The sequence below is a fragment of the Opisthorchis viverrini genome (assembly GCF_000715545.1).
Source record: "Opisthorchis viverrini unplaced genomic scaffold opera_v5_88, whole genome shotgun sequence".
NCBI classification, from domain to species: Eukaryota; Metazoa; Platyhelminthes; class Trematoda; order Opisthorchiida; family Opisthorchiidae; genus Opisthorchis; species Opisthorchis viverrini.
In genome coordinates this window covers 839645-860050 of record NW_008751745.1, presented here as the reverse complement: position 1 = coordinate 860050, position 20406 = coordinate 839645, and the positions used below count along the sequence as shown (strand labels likewise).

The following is a 20406-nucleotide window of genomic DNA, read 5'->3' as shown; positions in this document are numbered from 1 at the left end:
CTTAGAGCGAGAGCTGTGTAGGGTCAACGATTCTAAGGGTAGTTTGGAACCAAGGCGGGGGAAACCACTAAGTGTTGGAACAAACACAACGGTACAGGACTGTTGTGTTTGGGCATCTTTACTTCAGAGAGTTCATTTACGTGTAGGAGACGCTGTCTATAGTCCGAAAAGCTATCACGTGAACATGTGAACAAAAATTGCGATATTTCCACCGCATAGTTTTGTTACGAAGTTGTTGCTGATGGCAAGACGAACGCTGTTGACCATGAACTTTCTACTGAAATGTGGGCGGTCTACTTACTATAGAGGAAAACGTTGGTAGCTCAGGTAGCGTAGATGGTGGTCGTTGGCTTGTTCGCTGAGCTGGGCAATTTGATTGCAAATGTTTCATCACCAATCAAGGTGACATCATCAGTGCGTTATTGTGGAGCGTAGTAGTGCGTAGCCTACTACGCACCACTACTCCTACTGCACGCACTCCTACGCTCCACAATAACGCACTGATGATGTCACCTTGATTGGTGATGAAACATTTGCAATCAAATTGCCCAGCTCAGCGAACAAGCCAACGACCACGGTCTACTTACTCCCGTTTTTAGAAAATACCGGTTAGTTAAGAACGTTTGACACTCGAATCCGGAAAGACACAGACGTTCGAAATATAACAGTCGAGAAAAAAAACTGATTTTTGCATCCCAGATTGCACTGACGCATCTACACGCTGTCACCACTTCCGGGTAAGATATTGCACACTAGGATGCAGAAGTGGACCGTATCTTAACCACTTCTTTCGTTTTATGAGCGTTGTTAGTCATCGGAATAATGAAGACAACCTGGGAAACGATCAGAAGAGAGCCAGCTAGAATGGACCCAACGGTGTCCTGAATATTCACAAAAATCGTACTCACATTGGGCTTATAGATGACACCTTGAGTACTGACGCGTATACCACACACAGAGAGAAAGCAAGACAGTAGAAATACCATAAATTAACAAAGGTAATCCCACTAGGTGCATAATTTGACACGACTCGTAAAGTATGCCATCATTTCCCAAGTGCGACAATGTATTGAGAAGAGTAACCTTCACGCTGTCACAAAGAATCCTTCCATACCCACTGACACGGATTCACACTCCCACTGTCAGGCAAGTCAACATCGATGAAATCAGGTAGTCAGGTAAGGAAACTTCACAAAATCACGAGCACAAAAGAGAGAAACACGGGGCTATCGGTGTAAATGCTACAGGACAGTGTCGGGAACCAGACCTCGATGAATTGATAACAAAGGGTGAGAAAAGGGTGCAGATAGAGGGGATTCTCGAGCATGGTGATAAAAGTGAAATGATAAACAATTGATGTAACACATATGGAAAAAATAGGAGAAGTTAAGCTGAGAGTGAGCTGAGCTTCGGCTAAGGCAGCCTGAACGCAAGTGAAAAATAATCTTCGGACAAGGATAAGTGAGTAGTGCCAGCGGCAAACAATGAATCCTGAGCCCCGCTCACGAAGAGGTTGTACGGTCGGCCATTTTTGTATCTCCGTCGAGGAAAGCGCGTAAACGACTGGGGTAGTCTGTCATCACGCCAGTGGCACCAAGTTCAAATGCGGTGCGGAATTCGGAGTAGGTGTTTCCTACCCACATGAAAACCTGGGTAGGGATGGAAATTAAGTTACTTGGAGGTGGTACTGAGGTGAGGACTGAATGGTACCCGGAATACAATATTCCGGGTGCTTTTAACCACCAATTCTCTACTTCCGAACGGCAAATCGCTGACATCGTGAGATTCCCACTATTGGTACTACCCAAAAAGGGATGAAATGACTTTAGAGTACTTCCCAGAATAGGTTAACTTCACTTCTCGGGGCGAGCTCGGGTGGCGGATCAAATTTACTAGTTAATAAATGGAGTAATAACAAGATATATGTTCGAAAATTTCAAAGACACAACGGTTTCTTTAGTTTGACTGCAACGTTTATTTCTGTTCAATACAACGAAAAGCTGTCTACTCGGTTTTCAAGGAATAATTAAGTCAGGTTCCGAAGTGGCGATAACGGACTGATATTTTCGCTCGAGAGTCCGGGTATCTAAATCTACTGCACCATGTTTGGACAATAGGACAAGGATATTTCGTAAACTTTTCTCGAGAACAGGGAGAGACTCGACAGGGTGGTTCCAATTACACCTACGTTGACCTAATCTGAGAAGGATTTATTAGTGGGCTCCAGTTTTTACTGTGCCAAACCAGATATCTTGCTCATTGTAAATGAGAGTGAAGCGCGACAGACCTGTAGTATTCAGAAGAAATGGTTGTCTACTGCATCAACCTTAATAGTCTAACAGTAAAAGAAAACCGTCCAGAATAAAAGAAATTTAGATACGGACATTTACAACGGAAGTGACTGTAATGTCGGCAGTCTGATATCACTAGAAATCGCATGAGAAAATAAGCTCGTATCACTGTCGAAAACCGACCCGATGTATTTAGGAAGCGCAACGTAAAAAGACCATTCTGCCGAGTACGCAGACAGCTGTCTAACTGCACTGGATGAAAGCGAATGTTCCAGCTTAGTTGGAGAAGCCCTAACGCTCCAAGTTGCAAATGACCAGGAATGAACCTCAAGAGGTCAGTAGAATCAATTACGTATCCAAGATTGATCAACAACCAAATTAATGGGGAGAAACTCAGCAAAGATTTCTAGGCTGACTTCAAATAGCCAGTGTTTTCCTCTTGTTCCCAAATGCAAGTGAGTTGGAACTGACCAGCCCTGCCTTCTACCGTTCAACAAGTACGACAAGCAAGTGGGCTTTGACGACAGCACATTAACTGCTGGTCATTGAATCATTTGACTGTTCATTCGATGCCCATTCAACAATCCCGATAGATGCAAAATAGACCAGAGGTTGATAGCCTGGGAACCGAACATCATCCACAGACTTCTCGATGAAATTGGAAATAGGTTCATTCTAGGGGACACTCAAAGTCAAAACGTAAAGCAGTGGAATAAGGTGTTATAGTGTGACGTTTCTACAGGTGATTGATTGTAGAAATCCTTGAGACTGGTAGTTCACGGAAACCGAAACGTCGGACTATAACCGATTTCATTGAGCTGTTTTGACCCTTCCATGTTATACACCACATGGCGCTCATTCTGATTAACAAGATCCGAATCGAGTTTGGTGTAGAACTCCTAAGGATCACTCTTTGCTGTAAGAACCTAAATCTTCCCGAAATGCAGCGCTCAGTAGTCAAACGTCAACTTCATAGAGCACGAAAGACAGACGACAACTGTAAGTCAACCTCATGTGGGCCATATGACACCTTCACTAGCAGGGCCTGGATAGTTCCGCACAAAGGACAGCCAACGGGCTGTTAACTGTAAGTTCCGGAGATGCTTACCGGTATGCCACGGCGCTTTATGTGCTCGTACATCCCAGGGAAGGACATCAGACTGAAACAGAAATGAATAAAAGAGTTGTCAGAGGGTTGGAGATCGTAACAAGGAACGTACCACTGTGACATTAAAATTACACTGCGATTGGGCATGTCGCCCCGTGTCAGTACATCGTGGACATTAAATACCGATACAACCGCAACATAACCTTCTCATGATTCATGATGCCAGGAAAACATACCCCAGAAACAGTTGAACCAGGAAACCACGCTACCGAGACAACGAACTCTCGAGACTCAAGCATGAGACTCTCCCCTCCCAAACAACGGTGCGCAATATACAGCAACCAGTTTATCGCCCATAGATGCATTAAAATGGCACCAGCAACAACTGCGTATGTGTGAATGTAGTCACAAATTGAGCGGTATCATAGCGGTCACTACACAAGGCTAGTGACTTCAAAATAGACGTATCCGGTTCGCATGATATTGATCAGGAAACGACACAGATGCACATTCCGCAGGTTGCGCTCAAAGTGACATTTTCAATTGGTACATAAAGCCAAGCTTCTTGTTAGTTTTTTTTGGGTGTAATAGCGAAAATATCGTGGGTAGTGCATTGCTATCGGCATCTCAAGGATGGAATGTTGGTCTTTAGTGAAAAGTGGATAAATGTAGGTGGGTTCAAAGCTAGACTGGTTATGATAACGTTGATGTGTCCCAAGGCTCAACCGGTGGATGGAACAGTCGGAGTACCTTCCCCAAGAGAACTCCACGGAGGCAGGGCGTAATGTTTCAAACAAACTTTCGTTGAACTCCTAATGGAGGATAGCGATGTTCCCACACTTCTGTTCTTAGTATTCGGTTGATGCATTTGATGTCTCACTCGTTTACTAACTCTGGTAACCGTAGTCAGCTGTGTTGCACAAATAGATGAGGTAAAAATCTCCTTCAGTAGTTGAATGGGTGGGATATTAAAGGCCCAAAAAGAGTAACAAGTCAAAAACGTTTGTGCCAGATGCGCGCTTTGTGTTTAGAAAAATCAAGCAAAAGGACTTTTTCTCCGCTATCAGTGGGTTTGTCACTGCACTGTGAATAGAAACACATAGATTAGATCCATCTGAAGACTGAATTCCAACATGTAGAAAGTGTACTTGAACTTTGTTCCATAAAACACGTGTGAAAAAGTTGATTTTCTGTAAGGACCTACACATTACAGGTTGTGTTAGGCACTTTCATTGCATCAACGTTTTCAAAAATTCATCGTTAGAATTAAATATATGCCAACGTACAATATGGTGTTGTCCCCTGAAGGAGTAGTGTTAGATGACCTGCTCCTAGTGGTAGCCTATCCACCCTGCCCGAAAAGCATCCCCGCACGTATCAAAAACACTTGGCTTTAATTGTTCAGGTTAGGTATGCAATAACCAACCGTTCGTCCGGACGCCAATAATACCATCAAAAGAATACCATGGTAAACTCTATAGTGAAATCCATAATACGATGTACGGATGCATCAACCAACCAACATGGAACTGATGCGGTGAGGCGTTTATACGTATACATGAGATACGAGTGTAACGGTGGGTACTGCTGATGAAGCATGCGAGTAGTGTTGTTTTCTCGTAAGTCTATTGAAAAGTGAGATCTATTGTGGAATTTGGGGAGTCGCTTCGTAGCATTCGTTTACATTTGAGTGATAGTCAATGAGTATCCAGGAAAGCTCTAAAGGGCACGTTCGAGAAGACATACACAGTTTTTATAAACAAGATGCATAAGGGAGTTTTGCTTTCTTGTCCAATAGTCTGTAACTGTTCATTTGGTGTTTTCCAATAAATAACTCCGCAGCGAAGACCTTCTTTCCACAAGCACAGTTATTTTGCTTGATCTATGCTTAACTGTTTTCTCTATTGCGAATACAGCTAGCTTCATTTTCAGCGAATTCAGTGGACAGCTCCCTAAAGTCATTATCCTCAGAACAGTTTATTTCTTCCCGAGCTTTGCAGAGAAATGCCACAAAAGTACAAGTCACGATGTGCCCTCGAGAGAGGTTTCTAAAAATGTGTCATTTTTACAGGTCCCTAGGAGTACTTGATTTTGCACACACATGCATAGGCAAGCCGCTTGATTGCAGCCGTGACAAAACTGCACCCGGAAAACCGGTAGGCGCATAAATAACTTGTTAACTGCCAAGAGGCTTCAAGGAATGTCTCGTGTATTGTTTCCAGGACAGATAGTTTCCAAGTTGGAAGTGTCGAGGCGACGTAGCGTCAAAGAGCAGCACCGTTTAAAAAAAAGCCCAGTTCCGTAAACAAGACATCCATTGGCCAGTTTAGCTATCAGGCTCATATTGTGAATAAACGATGGTTTCTGAAAACAATTGGCCAAATAAATCACGAATATAAGCGTTCATTCGGACGGATCCGGCGGCATCGGTTTACTTTTGCTCACTGTAGCCCACTGGATGATACAACTGAAGATCTATAGGTATCCATCTGATAGCTTTTGATTTCTAGTTTCCACTAACGCGTTGTTGCTAGCTCGACGGTAAAGCTTTCTGGAATTCATTTAATTAGCCTACGTTCAGAAGGATGAGTGGTGCTGGTCTTGCTTGCACAGAGGCATCCGGAAATCTCGAGGCCATCGAAAGGCGACGGGATGGGGACGAGAATAATTCATAAGCTGCTTGGCCTGGGATTATAAAGGAGCAATTCGTGAGGGGACCTGAATACTTGGTATCGGAGGTAGATCTAGTGCTGTATTTTTTATCCAACTGCTGAACACATGACTTATCTGTACTCATTAAATCTTGTCGGATTTTACCGTAATGGGGGACGTTGTCCCCTAAGCTGCCCATGACTTTTTTTACCTTCAAGGAGCGCGTATACTTCAGCAGCAATGAACGACCTCTCCAGTATTATAAAAAGACCTCCGCTGCCCAAAATGACCGCATACAACTGTGTGGTTCGAACTGCAGCATACTTTCACGTTGCGAGCGGCTAAAATGTGTTTGAAAAATGCACATCAACTATTCAGCTGTACAGCCCCACAGAGCTAATGATGCTGTTCACATGCTGCGCTCAAAGTTTTGGTTCGCTATTCCAATGGGCCGAATATTTCAATCTACCCCATTTAAGAGCTATTCAATACAAGGATCAAATTAAAAATTATCTCTCCGGCTATTTGCCACCTTCGTTTGCCTGTAGTTCAAACATAACCAGGTGTAATGGGAGATGTCTGCATGGCAGATGGCTCACTGTTAGCGCGGTTTACTCAAGACGAGCCACTCAGAGCCTCTGGGTTGAGCAGTTCATCTTTACTCAATCCAGAATAAAGAACAGTTCAACTGAAGTGGACAGTGCTACACCTTTGTTTTTCAGTTTTTTTTTATTGGAGCCTACCCAAACCTAAGGCAAACCTGTCCTTGTAATTTGATGTGAGGAAAAATTGAATTACATTCAAAAGCTCTCCAGTGCAGGTGGATGATGCCAGTTCGCCAGACAAGCCTCATATTTAAGTTGCACGCATACGTGCTGTCAGAGTGACCGCGCGCCACATTGGTACTAGGCTCCCGAATCAATTCACTTTGTTCGAGCTCACAAAAACGTGGAGTGTAAGAAATCCAAAAAGTCCAATGTGGATTGGTACCGCGACTGAAATGATACAAGGCGAAGTTGTTGACGTTAGGTAGCCCAGTCTGGATGGCATGGTGACCGTGTCTTCTTAATCTCACTGCCCATTGGATCACTTTGTCAGTAAGTTGTTCAGGGCAGAGGGACGATCACGTCCAAATTACCTCATAGAATACAAGCACTGGTGTTAACATGGGCTATTCTGGTCCACCTTGCCTAGCTACTGGTAGCTGTGGTCATCCGAGATAAAACGTCCCCGGGGATTTGAAAGATAGTCAGTCAGGTTGTAGTGTAACTGGTTAAAATACGATAGATCGCAGAACACGACATTCATTAATTGAGACTGTCAGCGGGTAGCTCGCAACGCCGTTTACCTCTTGTTCGAACCAATTCGCGGCCACGAGCGTTCACTAGAATGCAGTCTTTTCGGCAAGTAAAATGTCTCCTAACTGATGAACCCGAAGAAGACCGCAAACGGTTGTGGGCTGTCGAAGAGTTCTCAGCAACCTTGAGTAGCTTGCCCACGTTTTCCTGCAACAGGTTTAACCGTTTCACGTCAGTCGCTTGCATCAGCGTCCAGATCAAACACGACTTTGCAATAAAATGGTTAAAATATGAGATTATTCAACAGAACTGCTTTGGACCGCCTCTTTGACACTTGCAAGAGGACCACTATTTCTGGCGTTGCCTGAAGACACGAGGCTATACGACCTTTTTTACGGGACAATTGTTTTGATTAATAATGCTACCGTTTCGTTTTAACTCAAGTCACGCACGGTCTTCCTGACACTTAGTGTGATTTATCAACTGGCCCGCACGACCCTAAAATATTTACACGTGAATAACAGCACTATAGTGTTTTTCAATGTAGCTACGCAAATTAAAAGTGAAATCTGACAGCCCAACGATGAAAGATCAACGTCCTCCGACGTGATCTGTTGAGAAGCGTTGGTAACGACGAACTTTGAATTTCAAAAAGTCGAAAAAACGTAACACGATAAATTCACTCCAGTGTATGCCGCCCTAACATGTCCTCAAGTTTTTCCATCCATCTAAATCGCCTAAGATTCACAAGTTCACATACCACTTACTAACATGAATAACTGCCCCTCCCTGATGCTCACTTTGTTGGAAGTCGAGAACACGGATGACTAGGACATCGTATCAAATCGTTTGTTAGGGTGACACGGTCGATTCGAGCCGAACCGCAATGTTTCAGTTACTTCTGACAGCACTCGAACCACCATGTTTCACACGAGTCCTATGGAACCAAGGCACATGATGGACTACACAGTTGGATGGCTTTTATAAGCTCCGATCATTCGAGACATTTACGGTTGTCGGAGATTCCCATTCGGTAGGAGCAGTCTGTTCAGAAGGTGTAGGAGTCACTTAAACGTACTCTTCCAATTAGTCGTGTGAGATAACGGTAAGTAAACAACCCCATTCAGATATTATTCATCCTAATCTATGTTGAAAATCAATCCCGCAGTAGCTTAGAGAAGAAATGAAGTGGACAATAGTCAAAATCTCGCCCGATACACATGCCATATTACGTATGTTTCATATGGGAACCCATCACTTGGGACGCATGAGACCATTAACAAGCAGTCACAAAACTGAAGCAGTACTTTGTAGGTTAAGTGTTCAACCACTGGCAGAAAGGTTGCGAATTCGAAACTCTCTCAGTTTCGTCAGATGTGCACTGTTGATGAATCCCGGTAAGAATGAAACAGTTGTACAATGCATCTCAGATTTTCAGCACAGAATACCTTCACTGACGGAAAGATATCTTTGTTGGGAGTTAGCAACTCCCCTCATAATACAATCAATTTTTAGTTTTACCTTCCACAATTTTCTGTGGAAATACTCATGACCTTACAGACAGATGCTGGATCAGGTGGATTACCCCGAAAAAAGCTCACCCCCCCCCAGGAGAGACCAAAAAGCCCTCCTCCAGGAGGACAGCCTATAGGAACCTTGAAGGACAACCCAGTCTGTCATAATACGAGAATGGATGGAAAACGACACTCTACCGACCGGCGTTGCAAATGGTGTACTGTGCAATATCACACATCCGTGTAGTTGTGAGTGGTCAAGAGGTTTGCAGAATTTGCACTTATATGATTCTCGTTTGAACAGTTCTGTTTCTGGCTTGTCCACACGAATGAGAAGAACCACTGGATTAGAAATTCGCTCTGACTAGAGCTCATCAGCATTGCACACCGATGGCGGTAATCGAGTCCAAGACATACGATATGCAAGCCTACGGTCTATCATGAACGAACGATGAACGCACCCGAATCACCCCCAGCTAAGCAGACGAACGTGGTCAGGTTTGGGTGATTTGATTGGTTTGCCCGTTTCCTTAGATCCGGTTGTTTACGAGTGATGGTAGACTGCGTCTGTTTTTTTTTCTGGAAACGTACCCACGCGTTATTCACTAACACAAGTGCAACCATGGTAACTTCTACACACAACGGCAATTAATACAATAGACCTCTGAGCAAATCCCATAGTGGACGAGCAAACCAAAGACAACGGAACCCAGACCGAAAGTCAACCGCAAAAGTCACACTGATTATGGTACATAGCCTTGCCAGATGGCATTAACCGTGAATATATGTACATAATAAATCGGTTTAGTTCGCCCCAGTAATTCTCAATCTGTTTTGCGCTGTGCAACCCCTTGAGTTTTGCTCACCAAAAGCAAATAACCCCAAGAATATGAAAATTACTCATGCGTGGTAAGTAGGAAAATGGATGGTTACAAGGGCATTCGGGCGTTCTACAAAATCAATCTGGGAGGAGAATTGACAAAGATGATGACACGAATTTTTTTTAAATTTCGAAAGAGGTATGGGTTGATGAGAAACTTGAGATAACCTTCTAGATAGTTGAGTACTTGAGGCAGTAAAACGTAAATCAGACTCGACCTCCAAATAGTCTTTACACAACTGAGTAGGCTCATTAGAGGCCTTCCAGTAAACCGGGCGTGCACAGGGCAGCTACTGTTTCAGGACTGTTGCATAACATGAGGTCCAGCGTCATCAATGCGGCGTTAGATGGAAGTCTGATGTAGAATTATCTTACGAGCGGGTTTCTTTGGTGCGTGTATACAGGGTAATCGTGAGATCTGAAGCCAGGTAGCTTCCCAATTTTGTCTAATGCAGCACATGTTCACCGCCAACTAGATTTCTAAACAAAGCACACAAAAACACAAAACATAGCCCTCTCCCTTCCCCCCCCCCAAAAATATTCTAGATCCAAGTGCACCAGCTCTGAAGTGCGGGTATCTCCTACATTATTCCCTTTAAATCCCGGAAGAATGAGTGTAGACTTAATCCACACGACCTGTAGATAGAGGACACTACAAACGTGAGGAACCGCCTCTGCAGACGGTTTTCTGCCCAGAAAAAGCCACATCAGGTATGCGGAAAAAGTTCACGGAACTGCTAGTAGTCAGCATAATTCTATAAAATTCTCATTCGGGAAGTGGCTATCATTATTGCAGAAGGGTAATTGAGTATATGTTGTGTATGAGCAATGTATTACGTCTTTCTACTGTCCTGTTTAGTGACTAACGTAACCATCAATGTGTCGAGAGTATTTGCCGGTGGTTGATCAGATGACCGTTGATCTGTTCTCCAAGCTTGGCAATTGGCTTGCTGGGGACGAAACGTTTGCAAGCCGGTTGCCAAGCTCGGCCATCCCATCAACCACTAGAACGTACCTATTTACAACAGTAAAACTGATTTGCTACAAGCAGAATTCGATTTTCAGTCTAGTTACGGAAGCCCAGGGTGGGTACTAAGACGCAGTCCATGTCCGGTCAACACAAGCATTTATGCTATTAAGTGGAAATTTTGATTGGTAGGCTGGTTCCCAAAGAGAGAATGTAAGCCATGAACAAACACTTAATTATTCAAAAGCAGGCTGTATTACAGTCATCTAAATTCAATGGCCTCTTAATCTTTTAACCCGCAACTACAAAGAAGTAACATGCTCTCAATAAGTGATTACAGAAGTAACTCAGCAAACACGACAGGGGATGTCTTCCTCTTCCGGATATAGCTCCCCACACTTGAAGGTAGGACATTGGTGGACCTGAAAACTATGCAGCGGCTGCGGTTCATCTACGCTGATGGGTCGATTATGCTGCAAAGATTTGCGATCGTTATACAACCAGATGACTATCTCACCGAGGAAACCATTGGGGGAAGGGTATTTGGTAAAATCGCTACTTTCGAATGCTCCGTCTTCCTCCGTCAAGAAAGCAAAAGCTTGAACTCTTCGGATAGGGCAAACAGCTCTGTAGTGGAGCAATCAGTAAGAACATCCTACTGTCACAGCAAAGGCGGAGCAGATGTGGCTTCGTTTGGAAATACTTCCGAGTTCACAGCTAAAACTGCTGGTCTGTCGAGCAGTTGCTGTTTTGTCTTCACCTGAGTGCTATTCTACAGAGTTAATATATCCTCCTCAGTTGCCGGGGGATTTTGTTAGAGGAAGGGATTCACATCACATAAAAATCAATCGTAAACAGAGTTAATATATCCTCCTCAGTTGCCGGGGGATTTTGTTACATCACATAAAAATCAATCGTAAGATTCGTTCCTTTAGTTTGTCCTTCTGAAGTATGTCTGTCGTGAAGAGGGAAGAGTGCATTTAAAGTGCAAAAAAAACTAAGAATCTCCCAAACCCACGTCTTTTTAAGGTGCTTCTATAATGAAGGTTCTTTATGAAGACGTGGTACTGTGATTCTAAACAGTGTCGTCCTGTCACATGCCGGGCGCAGCGCCCAGGCTTCTATGTTCTTTCTTGTCATGCTTTATTGCGTATATGACCAAAACGTCAAGTCAATGGCTATAATAGTGTGAAACAAGTATCCAGTGTCTTTTTGTATGCTGACTTTACTGCTCCATTTTCATGCCCACTTTCTTTAAAGGGGTCAGTGGATGTGCCTGAGATTTTTTCACTTTTAATCACATGTGTTCATTTCCTGCACAAACATCCCTAGTCTGCGATTTCTGAACTGGTTCCCTTCTCTTCGAGGCAATTTTACGAGTTCCACTGCACAAATGCTGCATCACCTTCCTCACCTGTAACGGGAATGTCACAACTCTTCTAACTTGATTCGAATTAGCTCCACTGATTCACTACACAATGATATGAAGAAACCTTCAACGGGAACACAGGACACTAGATAAGAGAGGAATCTGATGTAGTTCTGATTTGTTAGTAAACTGGTACGGAGCCACAGAACTTTATGTTCATGTTCATCCAACAGTTCGATGATCGAGTCACTTTTCTCAAGAGCTGGTACAACAGTCCAACAGGAATGAGAAACTACTGCACCAGTTTCTGTCACGAATGATTCTTATGAAGTTGAAGTTACGAAGCCTTTGTTTTAGTTACAAAACGGCTTGACCGGTGGTGCAGGATCTTCCAGCTAGCATATAACGACCTTGAAGACATGACAGAATGAGGGAATAAACTGGTACCTCTTGAACTCGTGTCGTCTATTAACATAAACGGATACAACTAATGGAAACACATTTAATAAACCTTAATGCTCCATTATGCGGTGGAATACTCAATATTTTATGGTGACTGTTTGGCTGCAACGCTCTTTCGGTGCCTAGTTGCTATGCCAACCAGAAGAAGCACGAAGGCTGAGATACTGTCAAGTTGCCTAAGCCGAGAGAGAAGCAGTCGAGACGTTGAAGTTGGGTTCGGACCAGGGACTTTCCGGTGAGTAAATCCGTGCCTTAAGTATTAAGCTGTCTCGAGCCCATTATATGGTAGGAACACTGGGACATCACTTGCAGTGTTTACTGAGATAACTATGAAATGAATCAATGGAGCAGGTCAATAGGTGGCACGAAAGTGTTCGAATTGGGGAAATTATTTTAGTCACTTGTACGTGTAGATTAAGAAGCAAGGATACTATTGAACTTAGTATTCAACCCAGCTGGGAACATCGAATGGCTGACAGTGTGCCCTTTCCAGCTAATCCACCGGTAAGTGTAGCTTACAATCACCTAAATTTGGACCGCTTCTAGTTACTCAAAGAGCCCAAACCATAAAATTGAAATTAGCTTCTACTGGTATGAGCACGATAGATCACAATAGGGGGGTTGACACAGCAAAGAATCAATGACTACCTCATGACGGATGTCCAAGCGCATATCCCAAATAGATGGGATCTAAGGAGCAGAGCGGGACCAATAATCAGTCTACAGTGTTTCCGCTCGAAACCAAGGGCATTTTCGAAAAGTAAGCATTTAATTCTCAAGAAATACTCTCATTAGCCGGCCACTGTGAGAGAGCGATGAATGGGCCCAGATCCGGGGAGGTTTTGTCAGAACTAAAACACGGTGATTCTTTCAGAAATAAGTGTATCAGAATTCGTCACAGAAGTGTAGCGATTCCACCGACCCTTGCTCTCAATAGACATCTTTGATCGGGACTCAAGGAAGATCCCTGTTCAGAGGAGACCAACATGAATCGACATCATCATTGAGTTCCTAACGCAGCAAGTCAAAATGAAATACTCAGTCGTCAACGGGAGTTGGTAGCAGTTCCTTCGAGTGGAAACGAGGTCGCGAGGGCAAACAATGGCTTTTGCTCTTGTGATGTGATTCTCAATCTTTGCAAAAAAAAACTTGGCAAGTGTAAGCCGACATTCGAATATACCGGTTCATGTGAACAATACATGAGTAAATAAATAACCTTGAAATGCCACAAATAGCAGTTCACCCGCGTCCACGTTGAGCCATTAAAAACCCAGTGCTGAACAAAACGCGTTCAGACTAAGGTGAGTAACCAGTAACTCTGGGGATCCGGAGTTGATGCAGTTCCGTATAATCATGAGGCTGACCACTGGTGTGAAACCAGCTATCTGAATCCATCTGACTTTTACCAAGTCAAATTCCATTTAGACTCACTTAATTGAGTCATCAAACTTTACCAGCTTTGACTATGGTCAGGATGCAAAAAAAGGCTATTGGTAACCTAGGTGGCGCGTGGAAACCAAGTCAACTGAACCAGTTAGAGAATGAAGTGAAGTTCTCCAGAGCACCGTGTGATGGAAGAATAGATTAGACTGAGAATGGCGGCAAAGTTTGAAAGACAACACTGGTCAGGATAACTCACAAGCATAGTAGATGAACGACAGCTCGGGTTTTCCATGTATTATTGGCTTGCCAGTGCATCGGTCGTTTATCTCTGGAAAGAAGGAAGAGAAACGGATGATGACGGTAAGTAGGATAATCATCTAAACACCATCAGCACCGGATAAAATTCTATCCCTACGGAGAGTCGAATCTCAAAAGTAGTAAGCTAGGAAGCTACTACCCTAACCAACTGAGGTGAGTTATTCAACATTACGTGGAAATAAAGTCCTCGGCAAAGCGGCAGATTTACCAGTAAATATCACGTCAGCTTTTTCTTCGTCCGCAATCAAAACCTTGCCGTTTTATGTGACAGAATAGCTAAGAATGCATCGCAAACTGGCACACAGTTCCCGCATATCGATTGATCCGAAAGGTAGGGATCCATATTATACAAGCCACTGAAACGTCCAGATCGTTGTGAATGCTGGGCGTCAGAGCCAGAGTCGTTACGGTTAACCAGTAGAAATTATCCGACAGTCCGAAACAAAACTGGGGATACAGGGGCTAAAATTCCTTCTGACCGCGCCACCAGGCCCAGGCGATGACCCGAGGCATAATGCGCAAGTTAGATGATTGCTCCCGCGTCCTTTATCAGTCAACCTTCTCCATAACCTCAACAACTCACTTCGGAGGCTCGGTTACCACCGTTACCACCGTCTACGTCCTCTATTCGTCACTGTAAGCCTTGATGTCCGAGCGAGTAGAACCTTGGACTCACAAGAGTGTTCACAAATTAGTCCACGATGACGAACCTGATGAGCTGTACACATGTTGCTTCGAAAGTACAGATGCAAAAACAAAATTTTCTGAAAAAACGGGGATTCTGTAATTAAGTTCGACAGAGGATCACCCTCTCTCTGGAGTCTATCGGTCACGTTCTTTGATGCTATCGTGGAAATCTATCAGTCACAGCTGAATAACCTCGAAGCTCTGTAACGATTGGACTTGTTAGGAAGCGGCAGCTGTCTACAAGTAACAGGGATCTATGCGAAGATAATAAGATAACAATAAGATGCACTAAATCGCGTAAGGATGAAGTATGCAGTGGTTTTTCTGGGCCGTAGGTCGAACGCAGATTGATGGTGCGCTTGAATGAGGGGTTTACCGTGCCTAAATGTTGCAACTCCTGCGTCCTCCCACCCGAAACTAACGGTTTAAATGCAACTTCAACCACGCATCCATCACACCGGCTACACAAGGTCACCTATAAAGCTCACTAGTCTGTCAATCTATTGTAAAATCCGGATTTGTGTGGCTTTAGTAGTTAGTAGTTCACCGATAATCCGTTGAGTATAAACATTAAGAGGGACGGTTTGCAACTCCTTAAATCGGATAGTACGTCCCGGAGGATGTACCTATCCGAATATCCATACGCGAAAGCTATGTATCCATATAGTGTCAACTCCCAATTAGTCTCCGCGGAATGTTTCAGGCCATTGATGTTGCTGAAACCTGAGTCAGTGAATTAACGAGTTGAGTGTGTGCTGTACGATGCGACTTGGTTAAGATGGTCAGTCGGGGATTAAATTATACCAACTTTGAGTGCCATGCACCGTTACTCACCTACAGGTGTTTGTTCATCATACATAATGGAACACTTAAACTGAGTGTTGTTCTTTTTACACAATACAATCTTCCCTACGTTGCAACCTGGTTACCTTCCCTCATTTTCCTATTCACGGCTGTGTACTAAGTGTGCTATTGATCTGGGTTTTTTGGTGTGCTTATGATCAATGTTTCCCTCTGTCCTGTTGCATTACAAGGAGTGGGTAGTAGTGAATCAAACTTGACAGCACGATAATTTCTTAATACATTTACCTAGAGCGCCTGTATTTATTGATGTCCACCTGTTTCGCTCCGTTGCGGCTTCCGCACCTGTCATTCACCACGCCACAAGGGCTGACAACGAATAGGCCAGTATGTGCGATTGAAGCCATCTACCCATCCGCATTCGTGATCCGTTTGCTGCGTCTTCTCCGACTTTTTCTGTCGTGACATCCGTGTGATCGCGCCGCCAATCAGAATCCCCAAAGGTAGGACCACAATCCACACCATCGAGCCAACAGTCCGCTGGCGGGCATCTGGCGTGCGGACTTTGGTGCTGCGCTGTACAGGTCGGTGACAGCATTACGCACTTGCTAACAGCACGAACGTAGACGATTGAGGTCTGTTTTTTAATTTCGTTTACCTCTGTGTGAATAGTATGCTTTCGAACCTAGCTCTTCCCTTAACATTCAAACTGGTCAAACCCACGTATCACTCACATCCCTGTATCGAGAACCTCAACTTGGTGACCTGCTAAAATGAACTTCAAACAATTAAAGAATTGGCATAAACAGTGGCCTTCAATGTAGACGTTTCACACTTTAAGATGGTCAGGCTCTAGCCATACCGACGTTTGTCCTGGAATACCTTACCTTTTATCCCAGACCCTCGCGATTGTCGCATAAGACGCCTTTACATTCCTCTAAAAGGTATGGCTGAATGACAGCAGTGCCAATAGGGAGTGAACTGTTAAGTAACATAGTACTATTTAGGGCTAAGGACACTTGCGATACTGCCTGTCAAGGTGTGACTGTTGCATATTCCAACTTCCCTCATTCTCATATTGACGACGGATGAGCCCAGGTAGTCTATGCAGAGAAATTTTTGGAAAAATGGACGGGATACAGACTGGATAACAGACTGGACAATGACCTGGAAAATTTATATAAAATGGAAAACTGCTCCACTCACTTGATTGCCTGCATCAGTGGGAATTCGAAGCAATCGTAGGGGATTGGAAGAAAGGGTAGCAAGCCAATATGATAGGCCAGTATGTATCCAAGTCCATGGGCCAGTGGCGGATACATGAGAACTTCGGGGTTGGTACGTCTACACTTGGCGGCAACTTTCCGGTCCATCGCGCCCCAAACTGTACGTTTCTGTCTCTGATATTCATTGATAAGGTTGGAGACCTATATAACGGGAAAAAAGAGATAAGGCTACTGAGCAGCGCTGGTATAGCTGCATGCCTCAAGTTTTCTTAGAGTGGCGTGCCCATGGGCGTTCCGGAGCAACGTAGTTAATACTTGTCCGATAAACAAGACAGCCACACCCTTGGTGGAGCTCAATGGTGAACAAGAGTGCTACCGGTAAACTAGACAGGCGACGGCGGCTCTTTACGTTCTTCCAGCTACACCGCAGGTGATACCTGAGTGTATGAAGCCTAGAAACGTGTTATCGAGCAAAATTCAATGGGTGTAGTAGTTGTGTCAAATTCCAACGAAGCTCCATGTGAAGCCATCTACACTCCCGTTACATGAAGTAGGAATAACTGCAGTATTTCAACTTACATGGGTGGACGAAAAAAAGGCAGTAAGAGAACGTGTGTATTCCACTCCACTTGTCATTCCAAATGACAACTTTCAAGGTGGTGATTTTTTACCTGCCCCTTACCTCACTGATTAACCGATCATCATTCGCCTTGATATCAATGTTGACGATGACGTCTGGAAAAGCATCAAAGACATCTCGAAGGCGAAGTATCCGGGAAGGCGGTGAGTGTAATTGCTCGCAAACTTGTCCTGATGAACAAAGACGAAGGAAAAATTAGGAGTTAGCACAGAGGAAACTGGGAATATACTAGGTATTGATCTGCGGGCTGTTAGTCGTAGTGAACTCGTAACTCGTAGTAGTCGTGCAAATTTGAAGCTACATCATTAAAAAGTTATTCTACAGAATTACTCACCGATCATTCTCTGACTTCTAGCTACTTGACTAAATGTAGCTACTTCTTAAACGCACAATTTCTCTCACCCGTTTGCTTTCCTCACTTAACATCACTCTGCTGGGTCATTTGAGAGCATCTTGAAAAACCGATAACCAGATGTGGACATTTTTCAGCCCTAGGGTTTTTACCATCTCCAGAAATCAGTCTGTTTAGTGCCTCCCCTTAGAAATGGTAAAAGCTGAAATCTGATTCATCAACTCAAGACATGTCCCATCTAATTTGACCTGACCGAAATTTCAGAACCTTTGCAGACCCCTCTGGAGTTTCATACATTACTATTTTTATCGAAACGTTCATGTAACAGTGCTGTCCCTAGACACTGTAAATAAGCGTTTTACTGTAAAGTAAGCTTGGTTTGAAGGCACTTACATTTCCGCAGCATCATCATCAATAGCAGTTATAGGAACCGCGTACTTGTTGCAGTGGTTGTAACTGCCACAGTTGTGTCCATCGATGATTTGGGGAGGTGGGATAGGTAGCTGTGCATTAGAGGCGGGAGCTTATGAATTGGTACGTAAGCACTTGCCTGTAAATGTACTTTCAAGTAGGGGGTGGGTAGGAAGTTATGCAGTGAAGGCAATAGCTTGGATTCACGCGCGCCATTGAGGGCGCGATATGGCAAGGTCTCCAGCCATTGACGTGGCCCGTTTCGGGGTCCCCATCCAGGGAGACGGTAATGGCCAACACAGCTGAGTTTTCTAGTAAGGGCTTTCACATTTCACAGCCAAGTCATTGTTTGACATCCCCTGGCTCGTTTCTACCCTTCGCGTTGTTATGCGAAAAGAAACCTTCGACTGGCATACGGAGCACATGGCCAAGCCAACACAACCTATGCAGTGTGATCAGTTTATCTATCGTGAACGAGTTATTTCAGCATTGCTGATCCGGTGTTCCCACCAGACTCGAGCAATGCTCCGAAGACATCGATGGTCAAACACTGAAAGCCCTTTGACATCCGTGGCGCGCAGTGGCCGCGTTTCTGACCCGTACAACAATATGGATCGCACCGCAGTATTCTAAGCTTGACCCTTGACAGATAAATTGATGTCACGCATACGCTGCAGGTGACGCAGATTCATAAAATTTGCTCTGGTTTTCCAATCCGGATGGAGATATCACCTTTCGCTAGACCACCCGGACTGATACAGCTGTCCAGGTGGACAAACTTGTCTACTACCTCAAGCGCCTCATCCTCAAGCGTCAGGCTAGGGGTCGAGCCTACCCAGTCTACCAGTCGCATTTTACAATTTGAAGGCGTGAAGCGCATGCCAAACCGTGAGGCAGAATTACTTATATTGTTTAATTTTTTTTTGCATTTTACGGCATCAAATCCAAGAAGAGCTATGTCGTCTGCATACTCGATATCTGTGAGCGGACGCCCAGGGAGAACTTCGACCCAAAGGCATTAGAGGCTGAGCACCAATGACGAAGTTGAAAAGGAATGGTGAAAGAGGACAACACTGCCTGACACCAGCTGATGTGGTGAACTTAGGCGAGAGCATCCCGTAAACTTTCACACGGCCGTCGGAGTTGGAGTACAGAGCCTTAAGGGGGACCAAGCATTTATGGGGGCACCTTTGTTCCACAGAAATTACCATAGTCCTGGGGGTTCACAGGGCGAAAGGCAGCTTTTAAGTCAAGAAACACAATCATTATTGGTTGCAGGAAACAGCGTCACTGTTTCAGAATCTGTAGGAGAGCGAAGATGTGATTGATGCATCCTCTTGCAGGACGGAACCCAGCTTGGTTTTCGTGGATCTGCCTCTCCTTGCGTTCAGTCAACCGTCGAAGGATGAGACCAGAGAGCACTTTCGATGCTACAGCTACCAGGCTTATGCCACTGTGGTCTACGCACAGCATCCGCATGTCCTTTTTGAAGATCCGAAGAACTGTCGACATGCCCCATTCTGCAGGCACCTCTTCGTACCACATAGCATTGATAAGCTTTGTTAGTTTGTTGTTTGTCACCTTGGATTCTACGCCTTCTTTGGAGAGGGCTGGATACAGACCATCCGGTCCCATCACGCTTCAGTAAGGATATTTCGTACTTTATTTATTCCGACAGGCAATTAAGGTTTCCATTCCATTAGCCCTAAGGCTGGGTTGCAGGAGGCCAGTTAAACTGTTCTTTAAAGTGTTCGGCCCATTTTTCAGTCGGCGTTTTCGGGAGTGAATTAATGAGTGGCCTTTTTCACCTATCGTTTAACTGACCGCTGCTCTCCTAGGGCCAGTAGATCGTATCAGTTGGTATAGGACATGGCTACTTCCACAGCAAAGGCCTTCTCCATCTTCCTAGATTCCGATGTCCACCAGTCATTATCACCATCATCAATGACAGCAACATCAGTGTCGGCACTGATGCTTCACTGCCGTACAACCATAAAATTCGTCTAGTTATATATATATATATATATATATATATAATATAATTGCA

The 20406-nt window shown here is 44.3% G+C and overlaps 1 protein-coding gene across 1 annotated transcript; it reads right to left on the bottom strand.

Annotated features, from left to right (window-relative positions):
• Positions 1 to 924: 924 nt before the first annotated feature.
• Positions 925 to 19994, bottom strand: T265_05000 (hypothetical protein; the record flags this gene model as incomplete). Its single annotated transcript, XM_009169890.1, has 5 exons — positions 925 to 1649; positions 3400 to 3451; positions 14181 to 14252; positions 16937 to 17157; positions 19800 to 19994. 5 exons carry the CDS (start codon positions 19992 to 19994, stop codon positions 1503 to 1505), a joined length of 687 nt encoding a protein of 228 aa, XP_009168154.1.
• Between the last annotated feature and the right edge of the window lie 412 nt (positions 19995 to 20406).